This window comes from Hypanus sabinus, unplaced genomic scaffold, assembly GCF_030144855.1.
Source record: "Hypanus sabinus isolate sHypSab1 unplaced genomic scaffold, sHypSab1.hap1 scaffold_462, whole genome shotgun sequence".
Lineage (NCBI taxonomy): Eukaryota > Metazoa > Chordata > Chondrichthyes > Myliobatiformes > Dasyatidae > Hypanus > Hypanus sabinus.
In genome coordinates this window covers 162,357-190,157 of record NW_026781334.1, presented here as the reverse complement: position 1 = coordinate 190,157, position 27,801 = coordinate 162,357, and the positions used below count along the sequence as shown (strand labels likewise).

General features: G+C 49.7%; 1 protein-coding gene across 1 annotated transcript; it reads right to left on the bottom strand.

The window, feature by feature from the left end:
• Positions 1–510: 510 nt before the first annotated feature.
• Positions 511–26,475, bottom strand: LOC132389025 (pancreatic secretory granule membrane major glycoprotein GP2-like). The gene is made up of 9 exons (XM_059961438.1): positions 26,366–26,475; positions 21,042–21,137; positions 18,007–18,154; positions 17,610–17,686; positions 17,130–17,294; positions 5,298–5,393; positions 4,168–4,263; positions 2,036–2,118; positions 511–1,870 (listed from the first exon to the last, which is right to left on the bottom strand). Exons 1-9 carry the CDS (start codon positions 26,436–26,438, stop codon positions 1,796–1,798), a joined length of 909 nt encoding a protein of 302 aa, XP_059817421.1. The 5' UTR covers positions 26,439–26,475; the 3' UTR covers positions 511–1,795.
• Between the last annotated feature and the right edge of the window lie 1,326 nt (positions 26,476–27,801).

The following is a 27,801-nucleotide window of genomic DNA, read 5'->3' as shown; positions in this document are numbered from 1 at the left end:
AGATTAAGGGTCCAATTTTTTTCTCCACCTCCTCATTATCACTCAATCCACCCCCACACCGTCAGGCGAGACGCTGCAAATTCCCTCAGGTCCACGAAGGGTCTTGCGATCCCCGCACCCTGGCCACCCACCCGAATGACCTGTGCACACACTCCCTTTCCTCACAACACCCACTGTTTCTGCCCTGCTCACTCTCCCCAGCAGAGGGCGCCAATGCTCAGCTCTCCACACTGACCCGCAATTACCCATGATACCAAAGGAACACATCTCTCAAAACCTTTCGTCCGGACAGTTCCATGTTTATTGAGCACGCACAACAAGCAATAGCAATGCAAATCACTACCAAATAATATTCAGTAATGTCAAAGATCCCTTGGATTTCAACCCTTCAAACCCTTGCAGACTGAGAATACATTATACCATCTCTGCACTCTGATCTCCGACGCCCTGACCCAAGTCAGTCGATCTCTAACCACAGATTCCCTCTCTCCGTTTGTGGGAATCTGTGGTTAGAGATCGACTGACTTGCTCGATGTCAGAAATGGAAATGAGAGTGTATCAGAGAGAGCGAGAGATGGAATAAAACAGTATCAGAGAGAAGAGAGAGAGAGAGAGAGGTGGAGTCAGAGAGCAAGGGAGGTAGGGAATGAGAGTGTGTCAGAGGGAGGGGTGGAGAACAAGAGTGTGTTAGCGAGAGAGATGGAGAAAGAAAAGTGCATCAGAGGGAGATGGAGAATTACAGTGTGTCTGAGGGAGAGATGGAGACCAAGAGAGCATTAGAGGGAGTGTCGGAGTGCGAGATGGAGATCGGGAGGGTGTCAGATGGATGTGTCGGGTGTCGTGCTGATCGGGTGGGAATGTGCAGGATTGTCCTGTGCTCTGCGAGTGTACACAGATGTCTGCAAAGGTGCACAGGATACTTTCCTCAGTACCTCTGGAGATCAGGGATCTTCCTCACTACATCCACAGACCATGATGTCTTCACGGTTCTGCAGTTTTATCAAAAATCGATTCATTATTTCACACATAAGTTCAGTTCAATCAGTTACAACAAATTATTGATGATATATTTATGCAATGAAGCCCAGCATCAGCTAATTTTCCCATTTTATTGTAAACCCACATGTGTGTTTCACACTGACCCAGTCCTGTAGTGAGGGGTGTCGGTGTTTACGGACCATACACTGTGGAAGGTGTGTGACGTCTCACACCGACCCAGTCCTGTAGTGAGGGGTGTCGGTGTTTACGGACCGTACACTGTGGAAGGTGTGTGTGTCTCACACCGACCTGGTCCTGTAGTGAGGGGTGTCGGTGTTTACGGACCGTACACTGTGGAAGGTGTGTGACGTCTCACATCGACCCAGTCCTGTAGTGAGTGGTGTCGGTGTTTACGGACCGTACACTGTGGAAGGTGTGTGACGTCTCACACCGACCCGGTCCTGTAGTGAGGGGTGTCGGTGTTTACGGGGACCGTACCCGGGATGTTCTGTGATTGATCTCATCATTCGGAGGATCTGCTCCTCCTGGAACAGGCCGGGTCTGTGTGCTCACTCTCAGTTCTGGGCTTCTGGCGTCACTACTCAATGGGATCGTACTTCACAATGTGATCAACTAAAAGCTCGCAGGCTGCGGCACACTGGGGAATCAGCAGAGTGTAGCAACATCTTAGGCTCTCCTGGGATTAACCCTCTGTGAGCCGTATACTTGTCTAAAGGCAGGCTGGAGTAAGGGAGAGGGTGTAAAGCGTCAGGGAGATGGAACTGCAGACTCCTTCACTCGTTGACAGATCACTCCCTCACTCCTCCGGAGGTTCTGCCCTGAACCGTGCAAGCTTGATCTGAAGATTTGGATCACCGAACATCTCCTGGAGCTGCGGTCAGAGAGGATTAAAGATGAATGACTGCAGAGGTATGGGGAGTTGAAGGAGTGACGGGAGGAGAGAGGCATCGAGACGGGAGGCAGAGCTGTGACTGAGAGGGAGAGTTGGGAAAGGAGAGGGATTAAGAACTGAGAGACTGGGAGGGAGTTCACTCACCTTTCGTCGAATGGCTTTCCACACTTCATCCTCACTCACGTTTCCACTCGATGTCAGCTGCACGTTAATCCACATGCGAACTCCTGAACAAAACAGCCCAGTGTCAACATGGTGTCACTGTCAGGTCAAGTGCTGCTCACAGGATGTGCTCCCTCGTCTCCGTCCCTTCGATCGTGCAATCTCCTCTCCCCCATTGCACACCCTTGCACACCTTGATTCCTCCCCACATCCTCATCAAATATCTATGTCAATATCCGTTTAGACAGGGACAGGGAGTGTGTGAGAAAAGGGCAGGGGTGGGGTCAGGGAGAGAGTGTGCACAGGTAGTGAAGAGAGGCAGAAAACGAGGGAGGGGCAGACAGTGAGTGGGGTGGAAAGTGGTAGTGAGAAAAGAAAGAGAAAGATGGATGAATCCAGAGTGAGAGACAGAGACATGGAATGTGAGATTTCCCAGTTACCTGCATTGGACAGTTTTATGGACATGGAAAATGATGTCAGTTACATCCACATGTAAGATTAGAGCAGCACACGGTCATTGGGACAGAAGATTAGAGCTCCTGGTATTGGGTGTAGTGTGTTAACGAGGAGTGAAGACTTGTGATCACACGGAGAATGTGACACGGGATGAATTTTAGGGACTGGCCCTGGGGAACAACATTCCATTCAGTGATCCCCACCACGGATACCTGAGCTTGTAGATCCTTCTGGGGTGGTGGTCAAACCCGGACCAGGTTCTCCCGTCGCTGCTCCCAGGGGTTCCTGAGTTGTGTCTGAGTGGGGATCTGTGAGGAGTGACAGGGTGGGTGGGGACGTGCGAGTGATTACAGAAAAGATATTGAAAAGCTGGTCAGGATGAACCTGGCTGCAGAGAATGGAAGGTACCAGTTCATAAGAACCCATTAAACATCACGAGTCTAACAAATCAAACCTCTGATCCCCTACATTACTGTCTCCTGAAATGCCACAAAAAGGTTATTGGAAAGCACAAGCCAGGAGATGGAAACAAGAAAATTTCCAAATCACAGAATACCCCTCGGAATACAGTTATGTCAATCAACAGGAAGTGGAAATCTGCCTCGAGCTGTCTCTTCTCAACAACTGAGTGACTGTGCAAGAAGGGGACTAGAGAGTGACCCACCAAGAGGCCAATGACAACTCTGGAGGAGTTACAGCTTCAGTAACTGAGCTGGGAAAGATTGCTCACACAACAACTCTTGCCCGTGTGTTTCACCAGTCGCAGCTTTATGGGACAGTGGCAAAGAGAAAGCCAATGCTGAAAAAACTCAATGAACACTGGCAGAAGGCCTATGGGAGACTCCAAAGTCTGGTGGAAGAAAGTTCTATGGTCTGAAGAAAACAAAATTCTTTTTGGCCGTCTGACTAAATGCTATGACGGTGTAAGCCAAACACCGCACATCACCAAAAACACACCATCCCTACCGTGAAGCACGGTGGTGGCTGCATCATGCTGTGGGGATGCTTCACTCCAGCAGGCCCTGGAAGGCTTGTGAAGGTAGCAGGTAGAATGAATGCAGCAAAAGACTGGGAAATCCTGGAGGAAAACCTGACACAGTGGGCAAAAGTACTGCGACTTGGGAGAAGATTTGTTTTCCAGCAAGACAATGACCCCAAGCATAAAGCCAAAGCTGCACAGCAATGGACTAAAAACAACAAGGTTAATGTCCTGGAGAGGCCCAGTCAGAGTCCAGACCTCAATCCAATTGAGCATTTGTGGCTGGCCTTGAAAAGGACTGTTCACTCACAATCACCATGCAATCTGACAGAGCTTGAGCAGTTTTGTAAAGAATGGTGAAAAATCACAGTCTCCAGATGTGCAAAGCTAATGGAGACCTATCCACACAGACTCAAGCCTGTACTTACTGCCGAAATTACATCTACTAAATATTGACTTGAAGGGGCGGAATACTGAAACCATCAATTATTTTGTGTTTTATATTCATCACCACAACAAAGCACACAGCAGAAATTTCACACAGACGGGAGGGAAGGAATAATTGAAAACTCATTGGCTGCCCGTTACGACGCACATCCAGCAGCTGAATCGGTCTATGAGAAGTTCGACATCACAGAGCGACAGACTGAGAGACCACGATGGACACAAGATCTAATACCTGAGGATCTCTCTCCCGCTGAGGTAGAGGATGGTGATGCGGTGGGTTGACCTGTAGATGATCCATTGGATTGATCCATTGTGGAAGCCTCCAGGTCTGGAACAAAGTAACAGAGACATGGGAGAGAGGCAGAGATTAAACAGGGACAATAATTCATAAAGATGAGAGATTCTGCAGATGCTGAAAATCCAGAGCAACACACATGAAATGCTGGAAGAACTCAACAGGTAAGGCTGCGTCTCTGGAGGGGAATAAACAGTGAATGTTTTGGGCTGAGAACATTCATCAGCACTGGAGAGGAAGGGGGAAGAAGCCAGAATAAAGAGGAGGGGAGGAGTATAGCTGGCAGGTGATAGGTGAAGCCAGGTGAGTGGGAAGGTGGGTGGGTGAGGGAGGGTTGATTTGAGAAGCTGGGAGGTGATATGTGGAAAAGGTAAAGGGCTGCAGGAGGAGTAATCCAAAGAGAGAGGACAGTGGACAAGAAAGTAAAGGAATAGAGGAGGGGGATCAGAGGGAGATGATGGGCAGGTGAGCAGAAGAGAAGGGTGAAGGAGTGAGCCAAAAAGAGATAGAAAGAGAGGGAATTAGTCGGGGCATAAATTGCCGGAAGTTAGAGAAATCAATGTTCATGCCGTCAGTTTGGATGCTACAGAATCACAATATGAGGTGTTGCCATTCCATTCTGAGATTGACCTCATCATGTGGAGACCTTGGACAGACACGTGGGAATGGGAATGGAAATCGAGTTGAAATGGGTAGCCACTGGGACAACAATTTGAAAAGGAGGTCTCTGATCTGAAGAGATACCAAAATCATCCCGTTTCTGTAAAGTAACTCTCCCTCGTGAATGTCTGTGACCAGTCACTACTCTCAGTCAGAGCCCAGATGAGTATGGAGGACTGAAGAAGTGAACATGACCCCATCACTGATACCTGAGTTAACAGACCCTGCTGAGGTGGTGGTCAAACATGAGCCAGTTTCTCCATTCTTTGATCCCTGGAGTTCCTGAGTTGTGCCTGGCTGGGGTTCTGCTTTTGAGCTTGAAGAATCTGCTGGGGTGGTGGTCAAATCCAGGCAGGTTCTCCAATTGTTGAGACTAAATGAACACAGACTGACATGAGACTTGGTACCTGAGGATGTGTCTCCCGCTGGGACAGAGGACAGTTCCTGGGTGTGCTCTGTAGTAGTCAATCCTGTAGACTGTTCCAGTGTAGAAAACTCCAGGTCTGGAACAAAGTAACAGAGACATGGGAAATGGACAGAGCATAAACAACACAACAGGGACAATAATTTGTCCAGACGAGGAATTCTGCAGATGTTGAAAATCAGACAAACAGACAAAATGCTGAAGGAACTCAGAAGGCCAGGCGAGCACCTCTGGAGAAGAATAAACAGACGATGTTTTGGGCTGAGACACTTCATCAGGACTGGAAGGGAAGGGGGCAGAAGCCACAATAAGAAGGTGGACAGTGGACAAGCTGGTAGGTGATCAGTGAAAATAAAAGAGTGAGACTGTGTGTGGGTGAGTGAACAGGATGATGACAGAAGCAGGGAGTGACATATGAAACGAAAAGAGTGAGACTGTGTGTGGGTGAGTGAACAGGATGATGAGAGAAGCTGGGAGGTGATCAGTGAAACCAAAAGTGTGAGACTGTGTGGGTGAGTGACCAGGATGATGAGAGAAGCTGGGAGGTGATCAGTGAGTCCAAAAGAGTGAGACTGTGTGTGGGTGAGTGAACAGGATGATGAGAGAAGCTGGGAGGTGATCAGTGAAACCAAAAGAGTGAGACTGTGTGTGGGTGAGTGAACAGGACGATGAGAGAAGCTGGGAGGTGATCAGTGAGTCCAAAAGAGTGAGACTGTGTGTGGGTGAGTGAACAGGATGATGTGAGAAGCTGGGAGGTGATCAGTGAAACCAAAAGAGTGAGACTGTGTGTGGGTGAGTGAACAGGATGATGAGAGAGGCTGGGAGGTGATCAGTGAGTCCAAAAGAGTGAGACTGTGTGTGGGTGAGTGACCAGGATGATGTGAGAAGCTGGGAGGTGATCAGTGAAACCAAAAGAGTGAGACTGTGTGTGGTTGAGTGAACAGGATGATGAGAGAAGCTGGGAGGTGATCAGTGAAACCAAAAGAGTGAGACTGTGTGTGGTTGAGTGAACAGGATGATAAGAGAAGCTGGGAGGTGATCAGTGAAACCAAAAGAGTGAGACTGCGTGTGGGTGAGTGAACAGGATGATGAGAGAAGCTGGGAGGTGATCAGTGAATCTCAAAGAGTGAGACTGTGTGGGTGAGTGAACAGGATGATGAGAGAAGCTGGGAGGTGATCAGTGAGACCAAAAGAGTGAGACTGTGTGTGGGTGAGTGAACAGGATGATGAGAGAAGCTGGGAGGTGATCAGTGAAACCAAAAGAGTGAGACTGTGTGTGGGTGAGTGAACAGGATGATGTGAGAAGCTGGGAGGTGATCAGTGAAACCAAAAGTGTGAGACTGTGTGTGGGTGAGTGAACAGGATGATGAGAGAGGCTGGGAGGTGATCAATGAAACCAAAAGAGTGAGACTGTGTGTGGGTGAGTGAACAGGATGATGAGAGAGGCTGGGAGGTGATCAGTGAGTCCAAAAGAGTGAGACTGTGTGGGTGAGTGAACAGGATGATGAGAGAAGCTGGGAGGTGATCAGTGAGACCAAAAGAGTGAGACTGTGTGTGGGTGAGTGAACAGGATGATGAGAGAAGCTGGGAGGTGATCAGTGAGTCCAAAAGAGTGAGACTGTGTGTGGGTGAGTGAACAGGATGATGAGAGAAGTTGGGAGGTGATCAGTGAGACCAAAAGAGTGAGACTGTTTGTGGGTGAGTGAACAGGATGATGAGAGAAGCTGGGAGGTGATCAGTGAGTCCAAAAGAGTGAGACTGCGTGTGGGTGAGTGAACAGGATGATGTGAGAAGCTGGGAGGTGATCAGTGAGACCAAAAGAGTGAGACCGTGTGTGGGTGAGTGAACAGGATGATGAGAGAAGCTGGGAGGTGATCAGTGAGTCCAAAAGAGTGACACTGTGTGTGGGTGAGTGAACAGGATGATGAGAGAAGCTGGGAGGTGATCATTGAAACCAAAAGAGTGAGACTGTGTGTAGGTGAGTGAACAGGATGATGAGAGAAGCTGGGACCTGATCAGTGAAACCAAAAGAATGAGACTGTGTGTGGGTGAGTGACCAGGATGATGACAGAAGCTGGGAGGTGATCAGTGAGACCAAAAGAGTGCGACTGTGTGTGGGTGAGTGAACAGGATGATGAGAGAAGCTGGGAGGTGATCAGTGAAACCAAAAGTGTGAGACTGTGTGGGTGAGTGACCAGGATGATGAGAGAAGCTGGTAGGTGATCAGTGAGTCCAAAAGAGTGAGACTGTGTGTGGGTGAGTGAACAGGATGATGAGAGAAGCTGGGAGGTGATCAGTGAAACCAAAAGAGTGAGACTGTGTGTGGGTGAGTGAACAGGACGATGAGAGAAGCTGGGAGGTGATCAGTGAGTCCAAAAGAGTGAGACTGTGTGTGGGTGAGTGAACAGGATGATGTGAGAAGCTGGGAGGTGATCAGTGAAACCAAAAGAGTGAGACTGTGTGTGGGTGAGTGAACAGGATGATGAGAGAAGCTGGGAGGTGATCAGTGAGTCCAAAAGAGTGAGACTGTGTGTGGGTGAGTGACCAGGATGATGTGAGAAGCTGGGAGGTGATCAGTGAAACCAAAAGAGTGAGACTGTGTGTGGTTGAGTGAACAGGATGATGAGAGAAGCTGGGAGGTGATCAGTGAAACCAAAAGAGTGAGACTGTGTGTGGTTGCGTGAACAGGATGATGAGAGAAGCTGGGAGGTGATCAGTGAAACCAAAAGAGTGAGACTGCGTGTGGGTGAGTGAACAGGATGATGAGAGAAGCTGGGAGGTGATCAGTGAATCTCAAAGAGTGAGACTGTGTGGGTGAGTGAACAGGATGATGAGAGAAGCTGGGAGGTGATCAGTGAAACCAAAAGTTTGAGACTGTGTGTGGGTGAGTGAACAGGATGATGAGAGAAGCTGGGAGGTGATCAATGAAACCAAAAGAGTGAGACTGTGTGTGGGTGAGTGAACAGGATGATGAGAGAGGCTGGGAGGTGATCAGTGAGTCCAAAAGAGTGAGACTGTGTGGGTGAGTGAACAGGATGATGAGAGAAGCTGGGAGGTGATCAGTGAGACCAAAAGAGTGAGACTGTGTGTGGGTGAGTGAACAGGATGATGAGAGAAGCTGGGAGGTGATCAGTGAGTCCAAAAGAGTGAGACTGTGTGTGGGTGAGTGAACAGGATGATGAGAGAAGTTGGGAGGTGATCAGTGAGACCAAAAGAGTGAGACTGTGTGTGGGTGAGTGAACAGGATGATGAGAGAAGCTGGGAGGTGATCAGTGAGTCCAAAAGAGTGAGACTGCGTGTGGGTGAGTGAACAGGATGATGTGAGAAGCTGGGAGGTGATCAGTGAGACCAAAAGAGTGAGACCGTGTGTGGGTGAGTGAACAGGATGATGAGAGAAGCTGGGAGGTGATCAGTGAGTCCAAAAGAGTGACACTGTGTGTGGGTGAGTGAACAGGATGATGAGAGAAGCTGGGAGGTGATCATTGAAACCAAAAGAGTGAGACTGTGTGTAGGTGAGTGAACAGGATGATGAGAGAAGCTGGGACCTGATTAGTGAAACCAAAAGAATGAGACTGTGTGTGGGTGAGTGACCAGGATGATGACAGAAGCTGGGAGGTGATCAGTGAGACCAAAAGAGTGCGACTGTGTGTGGGTGAGTGAACAGGATGATGAGAGAAGCTGGGAGGTGATCAGTGAAACCAAAAGAGTGAGACTGCGTGTGGGTGAGTCAACAGGATGATGAGAGAAGCTGGGAGGTGATCAGTGAGACCAAAAGAGTGAGACTGTGTGTGGGTGAGTGAACAGGATGATGAGAGAAGCTGGGAGGTGATCAGTGAAACGAGGAGTGAGACTGTGTGTGGGTGAGTGAACAGGTGTTCCGGTGGAACATCACTGGTCACCATCCTCCATGCAGAAAACGAAGCATCTACAACCACATTTTGCCTTCGATGGACAAGCCATTCTGGATCCACAAAGCAAAATCTCCTTGGATCCCATGCCTCCATATTTTCTAAAGGAGCTTGCATTGGGAACCTTATCAAATATGCTCATGAAATCCAGATACACTATATCCACTGCTCGACCTTCATCAATGTGTTATGTTACATCGACAATAAAATTCAATCAGGCTTGTAAGACATGACCTGCCTTTGACAAAGCCATGCTGACTATGCCTAATGAGGTTATGTCTCTCCAAATGCACATTGTAACGTTCTCCTTCGGGAACGTCGAACGCCGAATTCAACGTCGAGATAAACCACGGTCAATGAAAACCAGGTCCCAATAAGTTTAACCATTTACTGTTCACTCTTCACATTAACATATGGTGAAAACTGTTAATAAAACAATACAAGATTGATACAGTATTTGTTCCTTTCTTAATATCACATTTCAATTGTAAATACTTGTAAAGGTGACTATAACTACATTACACTAAGATGCAGTATACAGGCAGAGTTTACCTGCGCCATTGACTACTTTAAATACACTTCAATGCAAACTATCCGCAACTCTTTAACTAACGAAAACATAAACATTATCGACCGTCGTTACTTTTAACAGGATTGGCGTTAACATCTTAGTTCAATATATCGATTATCTATTAACTTACAGCGTTGCTCTCACTCTGATTTCTAATGCTTGCAATACAACTTCTGATCAGGTGTGCCTCGTGGTGAGCCCCCACCCTCACGTTAATTTCAAACCGGTATTTTCCCACAAGACGCGGCAAAACCGGATGTGACGTCATCGCATACCGATATATTTTACATGCAATGAATATACTTTAAACGCTTCTAATTCTATCTAGAAAATACTAACAAATGAATTACTAAGCGAAAATATTATAAACTAAATAACTGTCGTAAAGACAACACACACATAAATCCTGCCTCTCGGGATCTTCTCCAACAACTTGCCCACCACTGAAGTAAGACTCACTGGTGTATAATTTCCTGGGTTATCTCTCCTCCCCTTCTTGAACAAGGGAACAATGTTTCCAACCTTCCGACCCTCTAGTACTTCTACCATCCCTATTGACAATGCAAATATCTTCACCAGAGGCTCAGCAATCCTGTCTCGCTTTCTCTGTAATCTGGGGTATATCTTGCCTGGTCCCGGCGATTTATCTAAATTAATATATTTCAAAAGCTCCCGCACATTCGCTTTTTTAATGCCTATATGCTCAAGTGTTTCAGTCTGCTGTAAGTCATCCCATAATTGCCAAGGTCCTTTTCACTAATGAATGCTGAGGTAAAGTATTTATTATGTTCCTCCGCTATCTACTCCGGCTCCATGCACGTTTCCACTAACGCTCCTGACTGGTCCTATTCTCCCACGGCTCATCCTCTTGCTCTTCACATTCTTGTAGAATGCCTTGGGGTTTTCCTTAATCCTGCTCACCAAGGCCTTCTCATGGCCTCTTCTAGCTTTCCATAGAACCACAGAACATTATAGCACAGAAACAGGCCTTTTGGCCCTTCTTGGCTGTGCCAAATCATTTTTCTGCCTAATCCCACTGACCTACACCTGGTCCATATCCCTCCATACACCTCTCATCCATAAACCTGTCAAAGTTTTTCTTAAATGTTAAAAGTGAGCCCGCATTCACCACTTCATCTGGCAGCTCATTCCACACACCCATCACTCTCTGTGTGAAGAAGCCCCCCCATCTGGCTGAGTGTATCATCTATCCTTCTCAAACATTCCCAACAAGCTGTCATTACTTGTACACCAACCACCCCATCCTTTGCCTCTTCATTAGTTCAAAACCTCCCCAATAGCATTAGCAAACCTCCCTCCCAGGATACTGGTTCCCCTCCAGTTTAGGTGCAACCCGTCCCACTGTACAGGTCACCCCTTCCCCAGAAAAGGTTCCAAAGATCCAAGAACTCGAAACCCTGCCTCCTACACCAACTCCACAGCCATCTGCACTATCTTCCTGTTCTGACCTTCTCGAGCTCGTGGCAACAGGAGTAATCCCGAGATTACCACCGTGGAGGTCCTGCTTTTCAGCCTCCTTCCTAACTCCCTAAACTTACTGTGCATGACCTCAATCCCTCTCCTATCTCATTGGTACCAACATGTACCACGACCTCCAGCTGCTCACCCTCCCCTCCCAGAATATTCTGCAATCGCTCAGAGACATCCTGGACCCCAGCACCCAGGAAGCAACAAACTATCCTGGTGTCTCTTTTCCTGCCACAGAATCTCCTGTCTGTCCCCTGAACTATCGAGTCCACTGTGACTATTGCTCTGCCTGACTTCACCCTCCCCTTCTGAAGTTCAGAGCTGACCACAGTGCTATTGATCTGGCTGCTGCTGCCTTGCCCAGACAGGTCACCCCCCCCCCCCCCCCCAGCAGTATGCTACCTGTTGCTGAGGGGAATGGCCCCCAGGGGCACTCTACACTGACTTCCTTCTCCCTTTACCTCTCTCGGTGTTCACCCATCTGCTCCCCGAATTCTGCACTCTGGGTCTAACACCTGTTCACAAGTCGTATCTATCAATTGTTCTGCCTGCTGGGTATTCCTGAGTTCAACCATCTCCAGCTCCAGCTCCTTTATGGGGTCTTTCAGGAGCTGGAATCGGCTGCAGTCATCAGGGAGACTATCCGGTTCCAGGAATTCCCACATCCTACAGGGGGACCATAGAGAGGAGCTATAGGCAGGTAGTCACTCCAGGGCCTCGGGAGACAGAGAAGTGGGTAACAGTCACGAGAGGGATGGGCAAGAGGCAGATGCTAGAGAGTACCCCTGTGGTGGTCCCCCTTAAGAATAAGTACTGCTGTTTGAGTACTGCTGGAGGAGACGGCCGACCTGGAGGAGGCAACAGTGGTCACGCCTCTGGGGCAGAGTCTGGCTCTGTGGCTCAGAAGGGTAGGGAAAGGAAGAGGATGGCGGCAGTGATAGGGGACTCTATAGTTAGGGGGTCACATAGGTGAATCTGTGCACACAGAAAAGAAACGCGGATTGTAGTTTGCCTCCCAGGTGCCAGGATCCAGGATGTTTCTGATTGCATCCACGATACATTTAAGTGGGAAGGAGAACAGCCGGAGGTTGTGGTCCATATTGGTACCAACGATATAGGCAGGAAAAGGGAGGAGGTCCTGAAAACAGACCACAGGGAGATAGGAAGGAATTTGAGAAGCAGGGCCTCACAGGTAGTTATCTCCAGATTACTGCCTGTGCCACGTGACAGTGAGTATAGGAATGGAATGGGATGGAGGATAAAAGTGTGGCTGAGAGTTTGGAGCAGGGGGCAAGGATTCAGATTTCTGGATCATTGGGACCTCTTTTGGGGCAGGTGTGACCCGTATAAAAAGAACGGGTTGCACTTGAATCTGACGGGGACAAATATCCTGGCAGGTGGGTTTGCAAAGGCTCTGCGGGGGAGAGATAAAATAGAATTGCCGGGGTGTGGGAACCAAACTGAAGTGACGGAGGAAAGGGAGGTTGGGTCACAAATAGAGAAAGTTTGGATACAGTGCAAAAGGGAGGATAGGCAGGTGATAGAGAAGGGATGTGCTCAGACAGATGGTTTGAGATGTGTCTATTTTAATGCGAGGAGTGTTATGAATAAAGTGAATGAGCTTACAGCGTGGATCAGTACATGGATCTATGATGTTGTGGCCATTACAGAAACTTGGATGGTGCAGGGGTAGGAATAGCTACTTCAAGTGCCGGGCTTTAGATGTTTCCGAAAGAACAGGGAGGGAAGAAAAAGAGGTGGGAGCGTGGCACTGCTGATCAGAGATAGTGTCACGGCTGCAGAAAGGGAGGAAGTCATGGAGGGATTGTCTATGGAGTGTCTGTGGGAGGACGTTAGGGACAGGAAGGAGTCAATAGCTCTACTGGGTGCTTTTTTATAGACCATCCAATAGTAATAGAGACATCGGGGAGCAGATACAGAGACAGATTGTTGTGGTGGGAGATTTCAATTTCCCAAATATTGATTGGCATCTCCCTAGAGTGAGTGGTTTAGATGGGATAGAGTTTGTTATCTGTTTTCAGGCAGGTTTCTTGACACAATATGTAGATAAGCCTACAAGAGTTCTTCATCTGGTATTGGGAAATGAACCTGGTCAGGTGTCAGGTCTCTCACTGGGAAAGCATTTTGGAGATGGTTATCACAATTCTATCTCCTTTACCATAGCACTGGAGAGGGATAGGAACAAACAAGTTAGGAAAGTGTTTAATTGGAGTACAGGGAAATATGAGGCTATCCGGAAGGACTTGGAAGCATAAATTGGGAACAGATGTTCTCAGGGAAATAAACAGCAGAAATATGGCAAACATTCAGGGGATATTTGCGTGGAATTCTGCAGAGGTACATTCCAATGAGACAGGGAAAGGATGGTAGGGTACAGGAACCGTGGTGTACAAAGGCTGATGTAAATCTAGTCAAAAAGAAGAGCTTATGAAGCGTTCAAAAACCTAGGTAATGATAGAGATCTAGAAGACCATAAGGCCTGCAGGGAGGAGTTTAAGCATGAAATTAGGAGGGCCAGAAGGGGCCATGAGAAGCTCTTGGCCAATAGGAATAAGGAAAACCCCAAGGCATTCTACAAGTATGTGAAGACCAAGAGGATAAGACATAAGAGAATAGGACAAATCAAGTGTGACAGTGGGAAAGTGTATATGGAACTGGAGGAGATGGCCGGGTACTTAATGAATTCTTAGCTGCAGTATTCACTATGGAAGAGGATCTTGGTGACTGTAGGGATGATTTGCAGTGGACTTAAAAGCTTGAGCATGTAGATATTAAGGACGAGGATGTGCTGAAGGCTTTGGAAAGCATCAAGTTGGGTAAGTCACTGGGACCGGACAGGATGTACCCGAGGCTACTGTGGGAAACAAGGGAGGAGATTGCTGAGCCTCTGGCAATGAACTTGCATCATCAATGAGGACAGGAGAGGTTCCAGAAGATGGGAGGGTTGTGGATGTTGCTCCCTTATTCAAGAAAGGGAGTATCAATAGCCCAGGAAATTATAGAACAGTGAGTCTTACTTTAGTGGTTGGTAAGTTGATGGAGAAGATCCTGTGAGGCAGAATTTAAGAACATTTGGAGAGGCATTATATGGTTATGAATAGTCAGCATGGCTTTGTTAAAGGCAGGTCGTGCCTTACGAGCAGATTGAACTTTATTAAGATGTGACATTGAAGAAGGTAGAGCCATAGATGTAGGGTATATGGATTTTAGCAAGGCATTTGATAAGTTACCACATCCAAGGCTTACTGAGAACATAAGGAGGCATGGGATCCAAGTGGACATTGCTTTGTGGATCCAGAGATAGCTTGCTAAAAGAAGGCAAAGAGTGGTTGTAGACGGGTCATATTCTACATGGAGGTCGGTGACCAGTGGTGTGCCTCAGGGATCTGTTCTGGGACCCTTACTCTTTGTGATTTTTATAAATGTCCTGGATGGGGAAGTGGAGGGATGGGTTAGTAAATTTGCTGATGCCACAAAGGGTGGAGGTGTTGTGGATAGGGTGGAGGACTGTCAGAGGTTACAGCGGGACAAGATGCCAATCTGGGCTGAGAAGTGGCAGATGGAGTTCAACCCAGATAAGTGTGAAGTTGTTCATTTCGGTAGGTGAAATATGATGGCAGAATATGTTATTAATGGTAAGACTCTTGGCAGTGTGGAGGATTAGAGGGTTCTTGGCGTCCGAGTCCGCAGGATGCTCAAATCAGCTGCGCGGGTTGACTCTGAGGTTAAGAAGGTGTATGGGGTATTGAATTCATCAATCGTGGAATTGAATTTACAAGCCGAGAGGTAATCTTGCAGCTATATAGGACCCTGCTCAGACCCCATTTAGAGTACTGTGCTCAATTCTGGTCACCTCACTACAGGAAGGATGTGGAAGTCATAGAAAGGGTGCAGAGGAGATTTACAAGGATGTTGCCTGGATTGGGGAGCGTGCCTTATGAGAATAGGTTGAGCGAACTCGGCCTTTTCTCCTTGGAGTGACGGAGGATGAGTAGTGACCTGATAAAGGTGTATAAGATGATGAGAGGCATTGATCGTGTGGATAGTCAGCAGGTTTTTCCCAGGGCTGAAATGACTAGCACGAGAGGGCATAGTTTTAAGGTACTTGGAAGTAGGTACAAAGAAGATGTCATGGGTAAGTTTTTTTTTACACAGAGAGTGGTGAGTGTGTGGAATGGGCTACCAGTGACGGTTGTGGAGGCGGATACGATAGGGTATTTTAAGAGACTCCTGGATAGGTACATGGAGCTTAGAAAAATAGAGGCTATGGGTAATCCTAGGTAGTTCTAAGGTAAGGACATGTTCGGCACCGCTTTGTAGGCAAAGGGCCCGTATTGTGCTGCAGGATTTCTAGATTACTATCTTTCTATTCCACTATCATATCTGCCACCCTGCCTGCACTGTACGATGGGTAACAAAGACCAGATCGTTTAACCTGTTTCTTTGGCCTCAGCCTCTTCTTATCAAAGCCTGACAACTCCTACCCTCATCGCTGACCTACTCCCAACAATGGCTGCCCCGTTTGCCACTTCTGGACTTTTATTTCATTTGCAGTGCTCTGCTCCCTGCGCTGATCAGACCTCTGGAATGTTCGAACGCCTGTCTCCTCCTTCATCGCTACGGGTCGGGATGAAATTCTGGGACTGACCATGGGGATCAGCGTTCCCTTAGATGATCCCACCACCAATTCCTGAGCTGTGGACCATCCTGCATCCATTGTTTCTCCCCCCACCATCCCCACAACTGTCTACAGCTCCCTCTCAGCACTCCTCCTCCCTCCAGTCTCCATCTTGTATCCCAGACCTCTCTCCCATCCCCACCTACAATCTCCCTCTATTGTTCTCGTTTTCCTCCCTCCCTTCACTCTCCCTCCTCTCCACTTTCCCACCTCCCTCCACCCCGGTCATTCCCCTCTCACCCCTCCATTCTCTTCAACGCCCCCCTCCCTTGTGATGTTCATGTGATCACCATGTGTAACAGGGCAGCCGGGGGGGGGGGGTGGATACAGGGACTCAAGTCACCGCATTGTAGCAAAGATGTGGAAGATTTAGAGAGAATGCAGAATAGATTTACCACGACGATGTCTGGATTAGAGAGCAGGTCTTGTCAGGAGAGGTTGAGTGAGTGAGGACTTTTCCCTTTGGAGTGAAGAAGGATGGGAGGTGACGTGATGGAGGTGTACAAGATGGTAAGAGGCATAGATCGTGCAGACAGCCAAACTTTTTTCCCTGGAAAGAAGTAACTAAAAGCAGGGGGTGTAATTTTAAAGTGACTGGAGGAAAGTAGAGGGTGGATGTCAGAGGTAAAGTTCTTTACGTGGAGAGTGGTGGGTGTGTGGAACAGGCTGCAAAGGGTGGTGGTATAGACAGATACATTCGGGGTGTTTAACACACTCATAGGTCCCTGGATGACAGAAACATGGAGGGCTTTGTAGAAGTATGTATTTACTTCGATTTGTACTTCAGGGAGTGCAAAGCACAGAATCAAGTATCGCTGTGATGACTGGACGCTCTAGTATCAATTGTTGGTGGCAATAAAAGTAAAGGGGAGGGTTAGACTGATTTCAGAGTGTGTCTTCTCAACATTGTGGGCCGAAGGGCCTGTGCTGTGCTGTACTGTTCTGTGTTTTATGATCTCTGTCACAGGTCAGACTGGGCAGTTTCATTCTGAGCCCGGTGTGAAGGGGGATACGGGAAAGGTGATCACAGACCACGGGCAGGGCAGCCCACTGGAAAACTCAGCCCGTGGTGTGTGTTGGTGACTCAGGACGTCCCAGAATTTCCCCACAACTACCACACTGCTGTGTCATGGGGGAACAGTGACCTACCTGTACAGTACACAGCGGTACCCACGGGTGTCGGCCACAGCCGATACACAAAGTAACCGGAGCAGTTTTTCAACCCGATCTCCCGTCTCCAGTAACAGGTGTTTTCACTCACAGTGAAGCAGACGGTCCTGGTCACCTCCCCCTCTCCCACGCTGGGATGGGGACCTGGAATGAGATTTATAAACACTGTAAAATGTACCCGGTCCCACAGTACAGCGGGGAATGTGAATCAGGACCCACTGTAAATCAGTGGTTCACAACCCATGGTCCGGTCCGGCCTCAGTCAGCACTGAGCTGCTGCCCTCTCCCTCTCCACCCCACCCTCCCCACAGCAGCACCATCATCTTCTGAATGAGCCTCCCATGAAACTCATTGAAACGACTGGGGGATCTCACTGAAACCTATCTGAAGAGATCCGGGTCATCAGTCTGACACTCCCCAAAAATAAACAAGCCTCATTGATGTAAACTCTGACCCTACCGTTTAACCAGCCTGGGTACACCCCGGAGCAGTGATACTGTGGTACGACCGTCTCGGGAATCTTCCATCCTCCGGAACTGAAACAACAATCAGAGAGTCAGTCCCTGATCTGAGGGAGTTTATTCACTCAGGGAGACATGGGAAATTACACTCACTCTGTCCGTACCCTGTCTCTGGTCAATAACCCCCCAAACCTGGGAATTCCCTCTCTGTTGTACCTCTCCCTTGTCTCTACCCCAAGAATATGGGATCTCCCTTCTCCCTGTATTTACTCCCCATCTCAGTGTAGTCACTGATGATCCCGGTCTCCCTGCATTTCCCATTCACACACCCCTTGTTCCCCTGTTTACATTCCCCTTCTGTGTCCAGTTTCTCAGTGATTATCTTCTCACTTTACCTGTTAAATCTGTACCATCCCACTTCAAGATGTCCATCACTCATCCATTGTCCATGGGTACACTCAGTGTGGGAACAATCCGTGCTCCTCCAGGGCTGATCCAGGATGGTGCGGGTTCCACACGGATCACCGAGTGCGGAGTCTGTGACTGAGGAACACAACGGTGTTCAGTGTTAATGTACAGCTCACGTTCCCCATCCTCTTTCTCTGCCAACCACAACCCCCATCTGCACTTCCACCCTCAGCAACCCCCGGGCAACAATATTTATTTTTATTCCTCGAAGGGGCGTGAGTTTCAGAGGCTGAGCCAGTGTTGAACTGCCCCTCCAGAGGTTCCCTTGAGAAGGTGGTGATGGTGGCCTGTCCTTGGCCTGTTGCAATCCTTGATGTGTGGGGACACCCACAATGATGATCCGGAGTTCCAGGGTTTTGACCCAGTGACACTGAAGGAGCAGCAATATATTTCCAAGGCATGGCAATATGGAATTTGGATGGAAAGATCTGGAAATTTCCACAACCCGCAACTATCCATAGCCCTCTCTCAAAATCACCCCTCCACTCCAGCCCCCTCTCAACATCCCTCCTGCAGTCCACTCCCCTCCCAGCATCCCTCCTCCACTCCAGTCTCCTCTCAGCATCCCTGCTCGTCCATTCCTGTCTCAGCATCCCTCCTCCAGTCCCGACCCGTCTCAACATCCCTCCTCCAGTCCAGTCCCGTCTCAGCATCCCTCCTCCAGTCCAGTCCTCTCTCAGCATCCCTCCTCCACTCCCCTCTCAACATCCCTCCTCCAGTCCAGTCCCGTTTCAGCATCCCTCCTCCAGACCAGTCCCGTCTCAACATCTCTCCTCCACTTCCATCCCTTCTCAACATCCCTCCTCCACTCCAGTCCCCACTCAGCATCCCTGCTCATCCAGTCCAGTCCCAGCATCCCTCCTCCACTACTCTCCCCTCTCTGCATCCCTCCTCCAGTCCAGAAGGGAATGACTCCCCCCCCCCCACACACACCTGCAATCACCTCACTTCATCCCACACACCAGACCTTAATCCCATCCACCACCTCTGGCCTCCCTCCAATTTCCCTTCCCCTGATGTCTCCTACCCACCCTCCTTCCTCTCCCCATGGTCTTCCCTCCACCCCAATCTTTCCCCTCCCACCCCTCCACTCGCCTTCACTCTTCCCCATTCCCTCACTCCCCACCGTGGCCTTTACGATGTTTCCCTGCTCCCCATGTGTGTCAGGGCAGACTGGGTTGGGTGGTTCTGCTCACCTCATTATGGGAAGGATGTGGAAGCTTTCGAGAGTGTGCTCAGGCTTTTATCACTGGAGTGAAGGAGGATGAGAGGGGACTTGATAAAGGTATGAAGGATGGGACGAGGAATGGATTGAATGGACAGCCAGCTATTTCTCCCCCAGGACGGATGTGGCTAATACCAGGGGCCATAATTTTCAAAGCTAAGTTTTTTCTTTTTTTTTACACACAGAGAGTGGTGGGCACATGGACGTCTTGCCAGGGGTGGTGGTAGATTCAGATATATTAGGGGTTTTTAAGAAACTGAGATTAATATTGACATTATCAACACTGGTTCAGGAGACTGATGAAGGGTCGTGTGGGAGCTAAGGCTCCTGTACCTCCTTCCCGATGGCAGCTGTAAGAAGAGAGCATGGACTGGATGGTGGGGTCCTTGATGATGGATGCTGCTTGCAGATGTGTTTAATGGTGGGGAGGGCTTTTCCTGTGATGGACTGGGCTGCATCCACTACTGTTCTGATCTTGGGCATTGGTGTTTCCATACCAGGCTGTCATGCAACCAGTCAGAAATACTCTCCACCACACATCTATAGAAGTTGGTCAAAGCTTTAGGTGACAGACTGAATCTGTGCAAACTTCTCAGGAAGTAGAGGAGCTGCCATGCCTTCTTTGTAATGACACTTACATACTGGTCCCAGGACAGATCCTCTTATCGTACAAGATGTCTGTTCAAGAGTCTGATGACAGTGGGGGTAGATGCTCTCCTTGAGCCTGGTGGTACGTCATTTCAGACTTCTGTATCTACTGCCCGATGGGAGGGGAGATGAGAGAATGTCCGGGGTGCTGGTTGCTTTAATGAGGTAGCGAAAATGGGTAAGCTGTGTCTGTCTGTATGTCTGTGTATGTCTGCTGTGAATACAGAACAATGCACAGAAAATGCTGAAGGTCCATCAGCATCTCTGGAGGAGAATAAACAGTCGAAGTTTTGGGCCAAGTTACTTCTTCAGGACTGGAAAGGAAGGGGGCAGAAGCCCGAATAAGAAGGTGGAGAGTGTACAAGCTGGCAGGTGATAGGTGAAGCCAGGCAGTGAGAAGATATCTGGGTGTGTGATCAGGTTGATGCGAGAAGCTGGGAGGTGATATGTGGAAGAGGTAAAGGAATGAAGCAGGTGAAATCCAAAGAGACAGGACAGTGGACAATGGATTAAATAGATGGAGGAGGGGGACCAGAGGGAGGAGATGGGCAGATGAGGAGAGGGGAAGGGCTAAGAGGAGAGCTAGAATGGGAGTGGAAAAAGAGGGAAGTGGGAGGGAGAAGAATTTACAGGATGTAAGAGAAATCGATATTCATGCCATCAGGTTGGTGGTGACCCTGACAGACTATGAGGTGTTGCTCTTCAAACCTGGGGGTGGTCTCATCAAGTCAGAGGAGGCCGTGGACAGTCATATCAGAAGGGAATGGTAAGGAGAATTAAATTGGGTAGCCACCAGAACAAGAATTTAACAAAGAGGTCTCTGATTTGAAAAGAAACCAAAACCATCTAGTCACCATTCACCACCTCTCCCTCCCAAAATTTCTGTGAGTGGACACGTCTCTCAGACAAAGTCCAGATGAATATCGAGGACTAAAGGAGGGAAAGATCATTCTATTCATTGACCCTCACAAACCCCATCATGAATAACTGAGCTCAGAGACCCTGCTAGGCTGGTGGTCAAACCCAGACCAGGCTCTCCTGTCATTGTTTCCTGGGCTTCCCAAGTTGTGTCTGACTGGGAATCTGTACCTGAGCTCACAGACCCTGCTGGGCTGGTGGTCAACCCTGGACCAGGCTCTCCGGTCACCGATCCCTGGCGTTCCTGAGTTGTGTCCGACAGAGGTTCTGCAATAAGTAAAGATACAATGGAAGGGTAAAGTAGTAAACAAGTTTTACATTCAATCAGGAAGGAACTCAATGGCAGGAACAGGAGGCTCAAGTCCAGGTTAAATCTGTCCTCTGAAATACACACACTCCCCTCTCCTTTGCTCTTTAATATCTCTACCTTTGTCTCTCAAATCCCTCTCCTCACATCTCCCACATTGCACTTCTCTCTCCATCCCTCTCACCCATTTTCTGCTGTCCACGTACTGAATTACTCATGATGAGAATCAACTCGTGCCAGAGCGAGGACCTGGACCCACTGTGATTTGCCTATCACAATAGCTCTACAAATCAAATCAAATTAAGGTTAATTATCATTCAAACCATACATGGATACAGCCGAACGAGACCGCATTCCTCTGGGGACAGGGTACAAAACATTCAAAATAGCAAGCAAACATTCAAAAACACTGAGTAACAGAGTTCAAAATATCGAGCAAAGAAGCATCTTCACTTGAAAAGGAAATCATACACAGTCCAAGTCCCTGAGAGACAATGTCCAGCAGTCGATGGTACTGTCTCCCGGCAGTGTACAGACACACGCAATCCAGCCTGTCAGTCCACCGCTCAAACACGATAGGGCAGAGAGGGGTGGACACAGAGAAAGGGGAGGAGTGATGGAGGTGGGAGGGGAGGATGATCACAGAGAGTAAGTGAGGATTGACTGTGAGGAGTTACACGGTGAATGATGAGACACAGAAACGACCGGAGTGGGATTTGAGTAATTCAGTACATGGACAGAAGGAAATGGGTGAAAACACACTTGAGAGAGGGATGGGGAGAGAGGTGGGATGCTGGAGTGGGAGGAATGAGGCGAGTGAAAAGAGAGTGATGACTGTTTGAGGAGAGTTGGGCAGAGAGATCAGTGAGAGGGAGAGGGATCAACTGGAGGGAGGGATGGACTGAAAAGAGAGTGATGCAGACAGAGTGAATGCCGAGAGAGGGGGATGTGAGGAGAAGGATTTGAGACAAGGGTGGAGGATTGGAGGAGGGGGAACAGAGGGAGATGATGGACAGGTGAGGAGAAGAGAAGGACCAAGATGGGAGCCGGAGTGGGGATGGAAATCGAGAGAAGTGGTAGGGGTAGAAATTACTGGAAATTACAGAAATCAATGTTTATGTCATCAGGATGGAGGCTACCCAGAAGGAATGTGAGGTGTTACCCCTCCATCCTGATTCTGACCTCATCAGGTGAGTGCAGGAGTCCTTGGACAGACACGTGGGAATGGGAATGGGGAGTTGAATTGGAATGGGTAGCCACTGGGACAACAATTTGGAAAGGAGGTCTCTGATCTGAAGAGATACCAAAACCATCCAGTCCCTGTTCAGCAACTCTCCCTGGTGAATGTCTGTGACCGGTCACTACTCTCAGTCAAAGCCCAGGAGAATATTTGGGGCTGAAGGAGAGAAAGATCGTTCCCTTCAATGATCCCCACCACAGTTACCCGAGCTCTCAGACCTTGCTGGGGGGGGGGGGGGGGTGGTGGGGTTGGTCAAACCCGAATCAGGCTCTCCAGTCACTGATATCCGGATTTCCTGAGTTGTGTCCGACTGGGAATCTGTACCGGAGCTCGCAGACCCTGCTGGGGTGATGGTCAAACCCAGACTCGGATCACTTGTCTCTGATCCCCTCTAATTTCCTGTTTAATACCTCCAACCCTTGTCGGCCAAATCCATCTTGTCACGTGTCCCTCTCTCTGTCTGAATCACTCTCCGGTCAGTCACTCCTTCCTTCCCCCAGTTGGAGTGTCCCTTTCACTAATCTCTCCCCGTCTCCCCTTCCCCTCGGCATCTCCCCGTCTCCCCCTCCCCTCAGACCCTCACCATCTCCCTCTCCCCTCTGCCCCTCCCTCTTTCCCTCTCCCCTCTCCCTCCCACCACTCTGCCCCTCCCCCTCCCCCACACCTCGGGCGCTCCCTGGGGTGGAGATGTCACGTGTCAGACCGTGATTGGAGAGAGTTCTGAGCATGTGCAGAAATCTGAGAAAGATCGAGAAACATCGAGAAGCCTGGCCCTGTGAGACTCGTGTGGTTTTGCTGCTGTTGTCAATGAAATTCTATTCTTCCAGAATATGTTTCGTTATTAGAAACCCCGGGAATACAACACCGGTCTCACTGTCCCCTCGGCCTCTCCCCATCTCCCCTTCCCCTCGGGCGCTCCCTGTCTCACCGTTTCCTCCATCCCTCCCTGTCACTGCCTCCCCTCAGCCTATCAGTTCCTCCCCCTCACCTCGGTCTCTCCCTGACTCCCTCAGCCTCAGCCTGTTCCACACCTCTCTCCCTCCTCAGGCGTGTCCAGACAGGTATATGTAGTGCACCACAGGGGGCAAAAGTTTAGGGGTAACACGAGGGGGAATTTCTTTACTCAGAGAGCGGTAGATGTGTGGAACGAGTTTCCAGTAGAAGTGGTAGAGGCAGGTTCATTTAAAATAAAATTGGATAGGTATATGGACAGGAAAAGAATGGAGGCTTATGGACTGAAAGCAGGTCAATGGGCCTAGGTGAGAGTAAGCTTTCGGCACGGACTAGAAGGGATGAGATGGCCTGTTTCCGTGCTGTAATTGTTATATGGTTCATATATGTTTATCGGTTCTTGTGAATAACTCTGCTATGGATGGTCCCAAGCCCAGCAGTGAAAGGAGGAGGGTTGGCATCGGGCTAACATCCCGTAAAAACCTACAGCTTCATGAACGGTAACAGAAGCTCCAGACATCTCATTCCCGGGAGATGAAGGACACATCCAGAAGAAGGGCTACACCTGATGATAAAGTGAACGACTGACCCAGGATGGGAGACTCTGTTCAGCTGCTCCTGATGGCCGATGCTCCACTGCGGGAGTGGGCTTATATATCTAAAAAATGGATTTAATTTGGCTGTTTTTTACATTGATCAAGAGCACACCCTCAGAAAGCAAAGGCTCAGAAAGGTGGCATCCATCATCAAGGATCCTCAAACCCAGGACGTGCTTTCTTCTCATTGCTACCACCATGAGGAGCCTGAAGGCAGACGTAATGTTTCAGGAACAGCTTCATCCCCTCCGCCATCACATTTCTGAATGGCAATGAACCCATAAACATTACGACCTCAATATAACCGGAGACAGTCAGCAAGCACTCACACCACTGCAGCACAACATCACAAGTGTGACATTTAACAGGGTGGCGTGCCGAACCTGAAGGGATTTGCTTGTTCTTTCCATAGATAATACGTTTTCTACGGGAGAATCGAAGATAATCGGGAAAAACAGTTTGTGTTGTTTTGTTGTTTGCTAACAGTTTTACAAATGGAGGGGCTGCAGTCGCCACCGACACTTCATTTGTTGGGGAACTGGAGAAACTTTAAACAACGTTTTGTGATTTATGTATCGGCGATCGGAGCAGATAAAATCAGGCCTCTCCCTCTTACCCCCTCTTCGTCCCCTCTGCCCCTCCCTTCCTTCCCCACACCTCTCCCATCCCTCCCTCGATTTCCTGTCAGCCTCACTCCAACCTCCACTCACTCACCCCTCACTCCCTCCAATTCCTGTCAGGCTCACTCCACCATCCCCTCACTCTCGCCACTGCTCCCTCCATTTCCTGTCAGGCTCACTCCACCCTCCCCTCACTCCCTCCAATTCCTGTCAGGCTCACTCCACCATCCCCTCACTCTCGCCACTGCTCCCTCCATTTCCTGTCAGCCTCACTCCACCCTCCCCTCACTCTCACCACTGCTCCCTCCATTTCCTGTCAGCCTCACTCCACCCTCCCCTCACTCTCACCCCTCACTCCCTCCATCTCCTGTCAGCCTCACTCCACCCTCCGCTCACACTCACCACTACTACCTCCATTTCCTGTCAGCCTCACTCCACCCTCCGCTCACACTCACCACTGCTCCCTCCATTTCCTGTCAGCCTCACTCCACCCTCCCCTCACTCTCACCCCTCACTCCCTCCATCTCCTGTCAGCCTCACTCCACCCTCCCCTCACTCTCACCACTGCTCCCTCCATTTCCTGTCAGCCTCACTCCACCCTCCACTCACTCACCCCTCACTCCCTCCAATTCCTGTCAGCCTCACTCCACCTCCCCTCACTCTCGCCACTGCTCCCTCCATTTCCTGTCAGCCTCACTCCACCATCCCCTCACTCTCACCACTGCTCCCTCCATTTCCTGTCAGCCTCACTCCACCCTCCCCTCACTCTCACCCCTCACTCCCTCCATCTCCTGTCAGCCTCACTCCACCCTCCGCTCACACTCACCACTACAACCTCCATTTCCTGTCAGCCTCACTCCACCCTCCCCTCACTCTCACCCCTCACTCCCTCCATCTCCTGTCAGCCTCACTCCACCCTCCCCTCACTCTCACCACTGCTCCCTGCATTTCCTGTCAGCCTCACTCCACTCTCCCCTCACTTTCACCACTGCTCCCTCCATTTCCTATCAGCCTCACTCCACCCTCCCCTCACTCTCACCCCTCACTCCCTCCATTTCCTGTCAGCCTCACTCCACCCTCCCCTCACTCTCACCCCTCACTCCCTCCATCTCCTGTCAGCCTCACTCCACCCTCCCCTCACTCTCACCACTGCTCCCTGCATTTCCTGTCAGCCTCACTCCACTCTCCCCTCACTTTCACCACTGCTCCCTCCATTTCCTATCAGCCTCACTCCACCCTCCCCTCACTCTCACCCCTCACTCCCTCCATTTCCTGTCAGCCTCACTCCACCCTCCCCTCACTCTCACCACTGCTCCCACCATTTCCTGTCATCCTCACTCCACCCTCCCCTCACTCTCACCGCTGCTCCCTCCATTTCCTGTCAGCCTCACTCCCCCCCTCCCCTCACTCTCACCGCTGCTCCCTCCATTTCCTGTCAGCCTCACTCCACCCTCCCCTTACTCCCTCCACTTCCTGTCAGCCTCATCCTCCCTCACTCCAGGGGATGGGTAGACTCTCTCCCGGCAGCTGACACAGCATTGTGGGCCGAAGGGCCTGTGCTGTGCTGTACTGTTCTGTGTTCTATGATCTCTGTCACAGGTCAGACTGGGCAGTTTCATTCTGACCCCGGTGTGAAGGCGGATACGGGAAAGGTGATCACAGACCACGGGCAGGGCAGCCGACTGGAAAACTCAGCCCGTGGTGTGTGTTGGTGAGTCAGGACGTCCCAGAATTTCCCCACAACTACCACACTGCTGTGTGACTGGGGAACGGTGACCTACCTGTACAGAACACAGCGTTACTCCAGGCTGTCGGCCACAGCCGATACACAAAGTAACCGGAGCAGTTCTTCATATTGATCCAAAGTCTCCAGTGACAGGTGGATCCACTAGAAGCGAAGCAGACGGTCCTGCTCACCTCCCTCTCTCCCACGTTGGGATGGGGACCTGGAATGAGATTTATAAACACCGTAAAATGTACCCGGTCCCACAGTACAGCGGGGAATGTGAATCAGGACCCACTGTAAATCACTGGTTCACAACCCACGGTCCGGACCGGCCTCAGTCAGCACTGAGCTGCTGCCCTCTCCCTCTCCACCCCACCCTCCCCGCAGCAGCACCTTCATCTTCTGAATGAGCCTCCCATGAGGGACTTTGTCAAACGTCTGGGGGATCTCACTGAAACCTATCTGAAAAGAGCTGGGTCATCAGTTTGACCCTCCCCAAAAATAACCGAGCCCCACTGATGTAAACTCTGACCCTACCGTTTAACCAGCCTGGTTTCTCCCCGGAGCAGCGATACTGTGGTACGACCGTCTCGGGAATCTTCCATCCTCCGGAACTGAAACAACAATCAGAGAGTCAGTCCCTGATCTGAGGGAGTTTATTCACTCAGAGAGACATGGGAAATTACACTCACCCTGTCCGTACCCTGTCTCTGGTCAATAACCCCCCAATCCTGGGAATTCCCTCTCTGTTGTACCTCCCCCTTGTCTCTACCCCGAGAATGTGGGATCTCCCCTCTCCCTGTATTTACTCCCCATCTCAGTGTAATCACTGATGATCCCAGTCTCCCTGCATTTCCCATTCACACACCCCTTGTTCCCCTGTTTACATTCCCCTTCTGTGTCCAGTTTCTCAGTGATTATCTCCTCACTTTACCTGTTAAATCTGTACCATCCCAGTTCAAGATTTCCATCATCCATCCATTGTCCACCGGTACACTCAGTGTTGGAACAATCCGTGCTCCTCCAGGGCTGATCCAGGACGGTGTGGTTTACACACGGATCACCGAGTGTGGAGTCTGTAACTGAGGGACAGAACGGTGTTCAGTGTTAATGTACAGCTCACATCCCCATCCTCTTTCTCTGCCAACCACAACCCCCATCTGCACTTCCACCCTCATCAACCCCGGGCAACAATATTTATTGTTATTCCTTGAAGAGACGTGAGTTTCAGAGGCTGAACCAGTGTATAACTGCCCCTCCAGAGGTTCCCTTGAGAAGGTGGTGGTGGCGGCCTGTCCTTGGCCTGTTGCAATCCTTGACGTGTGGGGACACCCACAATGATGATCCGGAGTTCCAGGGTTTTGACCCGGTGACACTGAAGGAGCAGCAATGTATTTCCAAGGCATGGCAATGTGTAATTTGGAGGGTAAGATCTGGAAACATCCACAACCCCCCACTGTCCATAGCCCTCTCTCAACATCACCCCTCAAC

Excerpts from the sequence above, each read along its gene's own strand:
- LOC132389025 (XM_059961438.1), bottom strand. The coding sequence starts at position 26,438 with ATGAAGAACTGCTCCGGTTACTTTGTGTATCGGCTGTGGCCGACAGCC. Across the intron at positions 17,295-17,609 it reads GTACCCAGGCTGGTTAAACG|GTCCCCATCCCAGCGTGGGA; the intron begins GTAGGGTCAGAG and ends ATCTCATTCCAG. Across the intron at positions 4,264-5,297 it reads AGCGGGAGACACATCCTCAG|ACCTGGAGGCTTCCACAATG; the intron begins GTACCAAGTCTC and ends ACTTTGTTCCAG.